At 36.9% G+C, this 11,155-nt stretch overlaps 1 protein-coding gene across 1 annotated transcript; it reads right to left on the bottom strand.

The window, feature by feature from the left end:
- Nucleotides 1–8,050: 8,050 nt before the first annotated feature.
- LOC124299303 (protein OPI10 homolog) lies at nucleotides 8,051–9,386 on the bottom strand. The gene is made up of 3 exons (XM_046752441.1): nucleotides 9,246–9,386; nucleotides 8,903–9,032; nucleotides 8,051–8,817 (listed from the first exon to the last, which is right to left on the bottom strand). Exons 1-3 carry the CDS (start codon nucleotides 9,273–9,275, stop codon nucleotides 8,387–8,389), a joined length of 591 nt encoding a protein of 196 aa, XP_046608397.1. The 5' UTR covers nucleotides 9,276–9,386; the 3' UTR covers nucleotides 8,051–8,386.
- Nucleotides 9,387–11,155: the final 1,769 nt, after the last annotated feature.

Raw genomic sequence — 11,155 nt, 5'->3', positions numbered from 1 at the left:
TAAATGTTCGCGTCTTAAAGTCTTGAGACTAACTGGTTCTACTATAATATGTATTTGCGGAGCAAACGTACATACTTGACCAAACAACTGATAAGGGAAGCTGATCGGTTACGGTGTCAGCTGTATGTTGACATGTATGAAAGGTATGAGGAAGTTCGTTGCATTTTGTTGACGAAAAAATTTAAAGAGGGATTTGACCTCTGGACAGATTTTCGTGATCACTACTCGGCCGGTAAGTGAGACCGAGATGATCAGGGGACTACAAAAAGCCGCATTACCGATCCAAAAGCTTCTTTATCGACGAAACCCATTTAACGTGCAAGCTATGAAGTTACGCAAAACTTATTAGGGCGTTGACTGAGGATATATATCTCTTCAGTCAACGATTAGGGTAACCGCCATGTCTATGCAGGGTACTAACGCTTATTTAAATCATATTAAGCAACTTGCCACCTAATTTGTAACACTTCCACTAGAGGAATATTAGGTAATTTTTCGAACCATTCAGGGGACCCCTCCACCAACAAACATTGAGTGAAAGTTTGAGACCTATGTACTACAATAAAATGCATAAATGCCTTAACTTTCTGGCCTAATTGCTTGCCGTCCGAAATAAAATGTGAGTTCCACTCTATAACATTAATTTATTATCAGTGTTTCTCATTTATCGCAGCTGACCATAGACATATTCTGCACAACTTCACAATAAATTTAGTGCAGTGGTAGTGCAGTGCGGAAGTTTGGAAATAGGAATACCATGCGAGCGAACTACCACCGCGCTAGGTCAATTGTGAACAGTGTTGCCAACTCAGTAGTTTTTCCACTAAATCTGGTTGTTTTTATTCTGGGACGGTAGAAGAAATGCACTTTTGGTAGTGAGTAGATTTTGTCAGTGGTATGGTTGGTCATCAGTTTTTACACGTTTTAATTCCTTAATCATTAGATGACAGCATGAAAAGTAAATCTTTTTTCCTTTTCTTCTTATGGATGTTACAATTTATATCAATAATAAATATTCATGTTCTAATAACAGTAAACTTCATTTGTTTTTTCTTTTTTTATTCGATTTTATTAACGGTATATTGACGTCCAATGCTAATGTTATATTACCATATATTATAAAGTAATAATTAGATCCAAATTCTATTATAGATGTTCATTTAATACATACAAATAAGATAATTATTTTTAGGCAAATATTCGCGCGCTAAATTGAAATAAAATTTTTAATTCAGTCCACCAGGGGCGGGTTTAGCGGTTTTTCAGTGGAATTGATTAGTCGTCTTAGTGGGAGAGAATTCAGAGTGTTGGCAACGAATTTCCGTGTACCGGGTCGAGCCGCGTTATCGGGTTTTGCAGTGTCATCTCTCGAGTAGTTCGGGAAGTGCCGAATTGGAGTGCTCGGATTAGCGGATAACGTTTTGGAGGATTTTGAGAAGGTTTGATTTCGGATGCGTTGCGATAGCGTATCGTTTAGGTTACGTTTAGTTGCGCCTGCATTGAGTCCCGTACCCGTTAGTTAAGATAATGTAAATTGAGTTGTGTTACCTTGAGCTTGTGTTTAGTTGAAGTTAAGTTTAGTGGTGCTTGCGCTTAGTTAAGTTGCCGTTCAGTTAAGATAATGTTTAGTCGAGATTGCCGTTGCGTTGAGCAGCAGTTGAGACGAGAAGTTTGAGTATTGAGGTTTAGTTGCGTTTGAAATATAGTAACGTTTGCGGATTCGTTTAGTTGAGATAAGTAGGAAATAAGCTTTCGGTTAAGTTATGTTGTCACGTTTAGATTTACGGCAGCTCGCGGTAGCGTCGAAGCTCCGAGTCGGGTGAGATCTCGGGTGAGATTGAGGACGCCGTCTGTTCGGTAGCCCCACGGCGCACCGTCGAGTAATTAGTTTTAGTTTCGGTTTCGAGTGATTAGTTCTAGTTTCGGTTTCGAGCAATAATCGCCATGAAGAAGAAATGGCGAATTTGCGAATTCAGAATTGCGTATGAAGATTTTGTGATCGTTGAGTGACATTTTAGTTAAGGAGCCGCGAGCTCTGTAGAGTAAGAAATAGAGTAGGTTACGTGTAACTTTCTGTTTATTTTTAGAATCGCGATGAGCGACTTTTGGATTATATTTTTTTTGTTTTTGTATCACCGCTATTGGGAAATATAAGATTTTATTTTACTTCTTTTGTTAAATAGCGTGTGTATTTCGAGTGTCTCTCTCTCTCTTCAAATATTACCCCTCCCCTCTCCGCGGTACTGAGCTATCGAGCATATGCCCGAGGTATAGCGCATTAATGATTTCGAGGCGTGTTGATCACGCCAGGCGCCCAACAAAACTTCGCGATATTGTTTTTAGATCCAGGGTACATCGTGGACGCCAAATTATTGTGCACGCGGTAAGTTCTCGGTCATTTTCTCCGAGTGACCGAGGAGCGGGAAAACTCACAATATATATATATATATATATATATATATATATATATATGTATGTTATATGCAAGAAGGCGCTAATCGTGACACTCGTACTTAGTACGGCATTGTTAGCGACTATGTGCGCATTGTAAGCATGGGCGGGGCTTGCGCACCTTCGATTTCTGCAAGTGTGATGCGTTTCCGGTCCCACGTGGTTGCAATTACCGAGGTCCTAGTGTAGTATCAAAGGCCGTGGTACGCATGCGGAAATTGATTGTGCGATAGCTAATTTTTGTCCCGTGTTCATTGCCATCGTAACTTGCGGCCAAAAAAAATTAGCTGTCGCAGAATCAATTTCCGCATGTGTACAGGCGTGTTGGTCGAAATCGTGGAGGATCAGTGGAAATTATACAAATTGTTCTTACATTCAATTAAACCCCCTTTGTAAAATTTGGGAGCGATTGTCTGAATCATACTGGAGTTATTTTATATACAATTTTTTGTGATTCTACATTGAACCTGACAATTTCCCATAAGGATCAATTCCAAATCACGAAAAATTAAAAGTAATGTAACTCTGGTATGGTTCAGATAATCGCGTTCAAATTTTACACAGGTGTTCAAAGTAAAAACAACTTGCTTAATTTTCATCGACCTAGACCAATTTCGACCTAGACGCCTGCATACCCTTAAGGGATCGTCTCAGTGTGAAATTTTCAAAAAATTGTTTTTTTTTTTTTTGCATTATCGTATAGTATACACTGTTCTAAACATTCTCCCAAATTTTTAAATCGAAATTCAAATTATTACGGTCGCTACAGCGTTTCTTGTAGAAAGGGAACGGGTTTTCTACCTGCGCGAGTACTAAGGTGCTTAGGTTCTATAACCTTGCAGAATAAACTGTCCAAGCATTTCAGTTCGTTTTTGACATCCACCACGGATAGACGTACGAGAGAAACCCCCAAGAAAAAAATCAAGACCTGGCATCGCCGATTGATCGTAAGTAAACGATTTATATAAACTTTTCCAACTTCAATCTTTAAACGCGTTTTTCTCAGAATGGTGTTTTTCAAAACGGTTTCCACTCTCAAAGGAAGAGTTTTAAAGATATCTAGTTCCAATTTCGGGAGAACATTTTAAACGTCATTCTTTATCGCGCTATGGAAGCTTTTTTTTTTTTTTTTGAAAACTTCTTATTTTTTTTTACGAAAAACTGTCGAAAAAAAGGGCCACATTCGACACTTTTTGTTCAAACCGCCGCCATTTTGTCAAATTTGAAAAAAGAAAAAAAACCGTCCATAGCGCGATAGCGACTTTCCTACAGATCAATAATCTTTTTGAAATTTTTTTTTCAGATCAAAATTGCGGCCGTCATCGTGGAAACCGTGCAGCACCTTTTTTTTTCACGTGAAATTACAACAATTTATACAACAATGATGCACTCAATAAATAAACTTTAAAAAAATCATTTTGTATTCTTCATAAACCTATTTATTTATGAAAAAAAAACCGGACCGATTAGTTTATTTGAACATTAAAAAAAAAATTCGCGAAAATCAGTGATTTTTCGGAGGGTCACACTGAGACGATCCCTTAATAGGTAACACCGCTCTAAGATTTTGGATTTTTTTTGCTTTAACAATATTTTCGGTCCATAAAAACAATACCCTGTTGGTCCCGCAGCGAAAGATTTCTTTTAAAAGGTTCAATTCTCAATTTTGGCACAGTGCCTCGAAGTACGCGCTGAGTACTCTTAAATCTTTAAACGCATTTTTCTCGAAAACACTTTATTCAAACTGAGAAGACAGATTACTTGAACACCATTGCATGGATCGATTTGAAATTTTGCCAGTAGTTTCACAATTACATTATCTATCGAAGTGCGGAGCCATTTTAAAAACTTTAATATTAACTTTTTTTATCAATCATTTACTGCTTATTTCTAGCCAATAATGGATTCATTTTTTCAAAATGCACCATTTTTGCAAAATTCGATATAAAAAAAACCCCACGTGGTTCCATAGGCAATAGTATACAAAGCGTGTTTTATGTTAACTGTGGACAGACTTCTAGGGTGTGTAGGGGCTGTCTAGGGAAGCATTTTGAGGTAAGACAACCATGGTCGGAAATTCATCCTAATGGCTGTGGAGGGCTTTGAGGAATTTGATACCCCGCACTTATTCGTAATGTAACGAATCAGATGTGATTACTTTTGACACAACCTTTAATTCAGCTGCAGGCAACAGTACAAAGTTCTTGAGTGAAATCAACAAACCCATAAGCTTGAAAAAAAGATAAACAATGAGAAAAATTACAAAACAATTGTTTGTAATTCGGAATATGTAAAATTCGTTATGTGTCACAGGTGGCCACTCTACGTACTGTGACCATGCACACTTGAGCTTTTCGTTTTCCATAACTGTTTGAGATTCTGTTTATAAGCACCGAAAATTGTTTTGTTATTTTTTATTACCAATTTTATTGTTTTGTTGACTTCACACAAGAATTTTGTACTGTTATCTACGGCGGAATAAAATATTGTGTCAAAAGCGATCACGTCTGATTAATCAGACGATGAACAAGCGCGCGGTAGTAAATCCTTCAAAGCCCTTCACAGCTGTTAGGATGAGTTTCCAACCATGGGAGTCTTGCCTCCAAATGCTTGCTTAGACAGCCCCTACACACTCTAGAAGTCTGACCAAAGTTAACATCAACACCCAGTAGATTATAAAAATTTTTGTTCCAGCTCTCATACTGTACGAGATATCCGTCCGTCCTCTCTGAAAGGAGTTTAAAAAAAAAAGTGATTTCAAAGATTAGCTCTATCTCCGCCATTTTGCATCAAAATGATAATACATTTTTTTTCACACTCCAATTATATGTGTTAAATAAATCCTCGGAAAAGAAATCCTATTCCGTTTTCCATACTCCTAAAATAAATTGTCAAAGTTAGGCCTTTTTTCGGCCGTTAGAGTGGTGCTATCCCTTTACTCGACTGATCTCGACGAACGACTGTATACAAGATCGTGGTATACCTGATGATTTTGTTCGATCGGTAAAAGCTATAATTGGCAACGATGAACAATTAGCAGCTAGATATTTCAACCAATGGAATTTCATCCTCAGTGTTTTGTTTAATACGACTTTTATTTCAATTGGGTAAAAAACGATTCGCGGTAATCTTTCATCAGAAATTTAAGGTATCATAGTCTCCTTTTGTATAGTTACAGTTTTCGCACTTGCACTTTTCAACGTTTCTTTTCATAATTTATACTTGCTAATGGGGAGCTGAACAGCTGGATGGACTGAACTGTTTGAATTCCAAGTCAAGAACAGACAAAAAACTGTCAGTAATGTTATTTGCGTCGATGACGGCAAACATGAATCCATCATTTCTACAATCTAACAGAAATGAACCTGAACAAATTTGGCTAAAATTTGATTTGGATTACATATATATATATTATAGAGAATTTAATTTTCTACAAGCCGTTTTTGATGATTTTTACCCAAACTTAACTACTGAGACAAATTAAAAAAAAAAACCATAATTTTATCGAAAAATTAACTTCAATTGGCCGTCGGCACGTGTTATTTTTGTTTAAATCGCAAAAGCAAAATTTTCCCCGTAGTTTCTCATCAGAAGGAAGGATTTTTTCGGGCGCCGCAAAGATTTTAATTTTTAACGACCACCCTAATATATATACCTATATATACATATATAAATACGTCAATATTAAAATCGACCAGGGCACCCCGTAATCCAAATCAAATTTTACCCAAATGGGTACGTCCAATATTTTTCGACCACAGCCTGCGGGCTTGGGTCAGCGATTCGGCTGCTGATTTTTTTCAAGAAAGTAGGTTATAAAAAAAGACAATTCTCCAAATTTGAGCTTAATATAAGAAAATCTGGTGGCTATAGAAATTTTTGAAGTTTTTAATAATTCAATTTTTTAGTTATTTTCACGATTTTTTCATGGGAGCTCTATGGGACTTAAAGACTCGAATCAAACGGCATTCCCCTTTTCTGACCTTGTATTTTTAAGAAAAACATAGTTTTTTACTCCAAAGCAAAATCCAGTTTAATTAGGACCCTTTTCATGAACTACTATTTTAGCAAAATTTCGCATAACTTTGAAACGCTGCCAAGTCAAGAATTTTCCAAGTAGACGGCCAATCGACGGCTCAAATTTTTTCGTCTAGGTATACTTTATCACTACCCACACGAATTATTATTAATATATTATTAAAATATATATGTAGTGTATCACCAAATGTCTAAATCCCCATATAGCAAATGTGAAAAAGGGTTTAACAACCCCATTCTATATGCAATTTTCAACAAAAACATTAACACATTTTCATTTGACAGAGAAATAAAGAAATGGCATGGATTCTACGAAATCGCAATAGGGAATTTGTAGAATTATGTACGATAGTAAATTCGTAAATGGTTTGCCTGTTGTATGTGTTATCGCAAAAAACATCACCCCGCAAAAAAAAAAATGCTCTACTCAAAAGCACCTTTTATCACACATGCACTTGTTGCCTAGCATTTTTGAAGGTGTATTGTATGTGTGGGTTTATGTGTGCAAGCACACGTGCTTTGTGTGTACAGCAACCAAGGTGTACCAGAACTATATTGTGTGTCACGTAAACTATACTTTGGTTCATTCTAGTACCTATACCAGCAGCTCGCCATAAAATACCTGTCCAATTATAGTATTGGGTGAAGATGATCCATTAAACTTTCCAAGCTTCTACCGCTTCCGATTACGGGATGGCAAATTTCTGAACATTTCAATAATTATTTCGTGTAACTTAAATTACAGTGGAATGGATTGACCACCATAGACAAAATTTAGTGATACATGAAATATTCAGTATTTATGTGTATTCAAACATTTAACGATCTAAACGGAACTTTTTTTAAAAAATGCAAAGCTTTTTATCATCCAGCTAATTATTCAAATTTTATATTTTTGGATATTTTTTGTTTACTGTAAAGATCCCTATAGATTATCAAAAAAATTTTCATAAACAGTCATCTATAGAGTGGATCAAAATAGATTAATTTCAATACGATTCCATAGTTGTTCATCAAGATTTGAATTTTACGCTACAACTATACTAAATCATAAGACTATTTGAATGATTTTCAGACCATTTATGAACATCTGGTCAGTGAATAAAATAAGCATAAAAGCAGTCGAATTAGATTGAAAACACCAAAATTTCTAGAATTTATTTTTATTCTACAGGGTGTTTCAGAACAATAATTTCAATCTCTAAGAGGTTATAGGGGTTGTCCAGACAAGAAATTTCGTCCGAACTACCTGTGGTTGGAGCAACATCATTCTGGCTGTAAATGGGATCATGCCGACTATGGGTGATTTACGAAAAATTTCTCATCTTGGCAATCCCTATAACCTTGCACTGTTTGATACTGCTATTCTGAAACACCCTGTATAATAGGTTTCATTGGTATTATGTAATCGATGTTTAAGTCATGTTCATAATCATTGCCGGAGGTCACATTGCTGGAGATTTTTTGAATAATTATCTCTTCGTAACCCTTGATTGATAAGATCTAGCTAATTAATCCTTACAATGTTTCTTTCTAAATGATAACACACACAAATCGAATGCTATTTTCACGATTGCTTTCCAAACCCATTTAGCAGTACAGAATATAAAGTTTACCCTATAATTATGTATGCGTGTAATCTAATAAGTCTGCTGTTGGGCATAACAATTAGAGGAGGAGACAATATCAAGATTACAATCTATCCGTATCAAGTTGACAATTAAATCACCATTATTAAACTTGTTGACTTAGTAAATAGGACTTTATATATTACAGAAATTTTTCTCACAGCAATTTCTTCAAGCATACTAAGTAGATTTGTAGTGATTGCTCATACACAAGGATAAATGCAGATAGTTGAGGCATTCGTTGGAATAATGTAACATTTTTACATGGATCAAGCTTTCCAGAAATTTGGATTTTGCTCCAATCTTCGTAGGAACGTAGTGTACCAATTTTGCATAATAGAAAGAGGTACAAAATTTTCAGAAGGGTTCGGTAACATTTGCTGCTGTGTCACAGAGAAACTTGAAACATAGTTGAAAAAGTGTGCTAGCATTTTCTGGCTGAATGTAGTCATTGCATTACTTGTTTCTTCCGCAACAGCGGCACTCTGTTGTTCTATTATACTGAGGGGCTCAATAGATATACCAATTTGAGCGTCATGCGAAATTTTTTCAACTCCAAACATCGTTTGATTGATATTTTCAAATTCGTGGTTTTTCTTGAGGTTTGAAATTTTGAAGATTGCCGATGGTTTTGCATTCGAGATAAATCCAAGATTCTGCCAATTTGGCGGAGCATTTGGATCTGGCCAGCTGAAGTATACTGAAAATGACAAATTTTCGTGACATCAAATTATACAACTAATTGAATCTTTGATTGGCCTTACTTGATGTATTAACCAACTTACCAGCTCCGCCTAATCCATCAGGAAATGGCACTGTGCCAGTAAGAAATATGACAACATGATTAACATTGTCCGCGTCGGGAATAGTAATAACATATTGTGTTTCGCCCACTTGTTGGAAGTCTGTTTGTACCTATAAAAATTAAGTTTTCATTGAAAGTATAATTTTGTCATTTATTATCGTCACCGATAATCATGCTATCGTAATTCATAAGAATTTTGGATGATTTTGATGACAAATTTCTAACTAATAAAAAGTTAGGGTCGATTAATTGTCAAAGCTGGATTTTTCAATTTGACATATAGCATTTCTAAGGTTGGATTCCAAAGTTAAAGTGCTACTTACCAATCTTCCGGATACAATTAGTCCGAACATGATTACAGTTTATTAGACGAATAATGTAGAACAGTAAACAACATTTAAAAGATAACCTAACTGTCACGCTAGTACTGTATACATTTGTTACTCTACCGGTAAACTTTTACGCAGCACATACACGCAACTTCGACCTACAAGCCTAGATGAAAAGCTAATAGTTGATATCGTGGTTGATACCCGCGTGACGATACTTTCCAAGGATTAATGTACGCGTCCACTATGCATCGTTCCACGAATCCTAACTGGACAAAGAAGCATAAACTCCGCTTTTTTTTTCTTTTTTTCCTTGGGTGTACTCCGAAATATACTTCCAGTACTGCCGACCGTGACGTCACGCAGTCAACTGCGAACTGCTGCGAACTACGTTCCGTTTTTACACGGCCCTCTCTCAAGCAGAGTTGAGTAGGGAGATCTTCAACGCTCGGCTTTTCGTGATACCAGCTAGGTTGGAGCGGCGACGTGACACCTAGGCGGCCACGCACCGAAGGTGGCCCACAATCGTGTATATATAGATATACTCGGTCGCTGTCCAGAGCTTTTGAAAGAAGTTGACACCTTTGTGAAGTTGGCCCCCCGAAGTTATTATTTTTAAATCTAATTAATGTAATTCGTTCGAGAATCGTTTGAGAGGGTTTGAGAGTAAAGAAAAATCGTTTGAGAGTTAATAGTTTTTCCGGAAAATTGATTTTGTCCCACAATTTTTTTCGCTGCGCAAAAGCTACACAGCTACAGCTACACAGTTTATTTACCTTGTAAATGCGACAAGGGATGGTACGCCTAGCCGAGGAACATGAATCGTTCGCAAGATCGTTGCAAGCACGGTCCAAGATTTACAAGATCTGAGAACACAGAAATCTTGGGATAGACGAACAGGAACATCGCTGACATATATTATAAGCCCATCGACATTCTACGTTTCTTCCAATTATGAATGCATTATTCCTTATCTGCAAGTAAACATCAATTTTGGCGTTCTATAAAAGATTTCACTTTCTATTGCACTGCGTTAAAAAGATTTCGTCAAGTTTCCCGTTTTAGACGCTCGTATCTTTTTCCAACAGTTTCATCCAATTCTTCTCTTGCCATTGGTGTCATTGAGAGAAAATTGCTCAGCTTCGTCTCCACGTCCATCTCGTACCCGTTCGATTTACGATAATCCGCATCCTCGAAACTTGTATTTCTTCGTCAATCTCGGTCGCTACTGCTGATTTCAGACGCACTGCGCAGACATGTTGCGCATGTGCAGTGCGCACACACAATGCGCACACCGGAAGTGCTCTAATCCTAGGGGAAATCGCACATTGAATAATTATTTAATATCAATTAAAATATTAACTCTCTAACAGTTTTTTTCTACTCTCAAAATCCTCTCAAACGATTCTCAAACGATTAAAAAAAAAATTAAACGTCCAAGTCCATTTTTTGAGGAGACAGAAAATACGGGGGCCAACTTCACACCCAAAATTAAAATCAATTTTCCGGAAAAACTACTAACTCTCAAACGATTTTTCTTCACTCTCAAACCCTCTCAAACAATTCTCGAACGAATTGCATTAATTAGATTTAAAAATAACAACTTCGGGGGGCCAACTTCACGGAGGTACATTTTTGTCGGAAACCGTCATCAGGGAAGTGATTGATTCAAGTGCGGCAATCACGCCTACTGCCTCATGCATAATTTACGAACCCTATAGCCACACTAACGACAGCGCAGTCTGCCGGCGAGGTCCTGAGTTATTCACCTCGGTCAAGGTTTTTGGATCAAACGCGGTAGCGTAGCTGGCCCTCCATATATATATATTGCTCCGTGGCGCTAATGACAATTAATTAAATAACATGACAACCGCATGCGACACCGCTGAACAGACGAAACTATA

The sequence above is a fragment of the Neodiprion virginianus genome, chromosome 2 (genome assembly GCF_021901495.1).
Source record: "Neodiprion virginianus isolate iyNeoVirg1 chromosome 2, iyNeoVirg1.1, whole genome shotgun sequence".
Classification (NCBI taxonomy): domain Eukaryota; kingdom Metazoa; phylum Arthropoda; class Insecta; order Hymenoptera; family Diprionidae; genus Neodiprion; species Neodiprion virginianus.
This window is presented reverse-complemented; position numbering and strand designations above follow the sequence as displayed.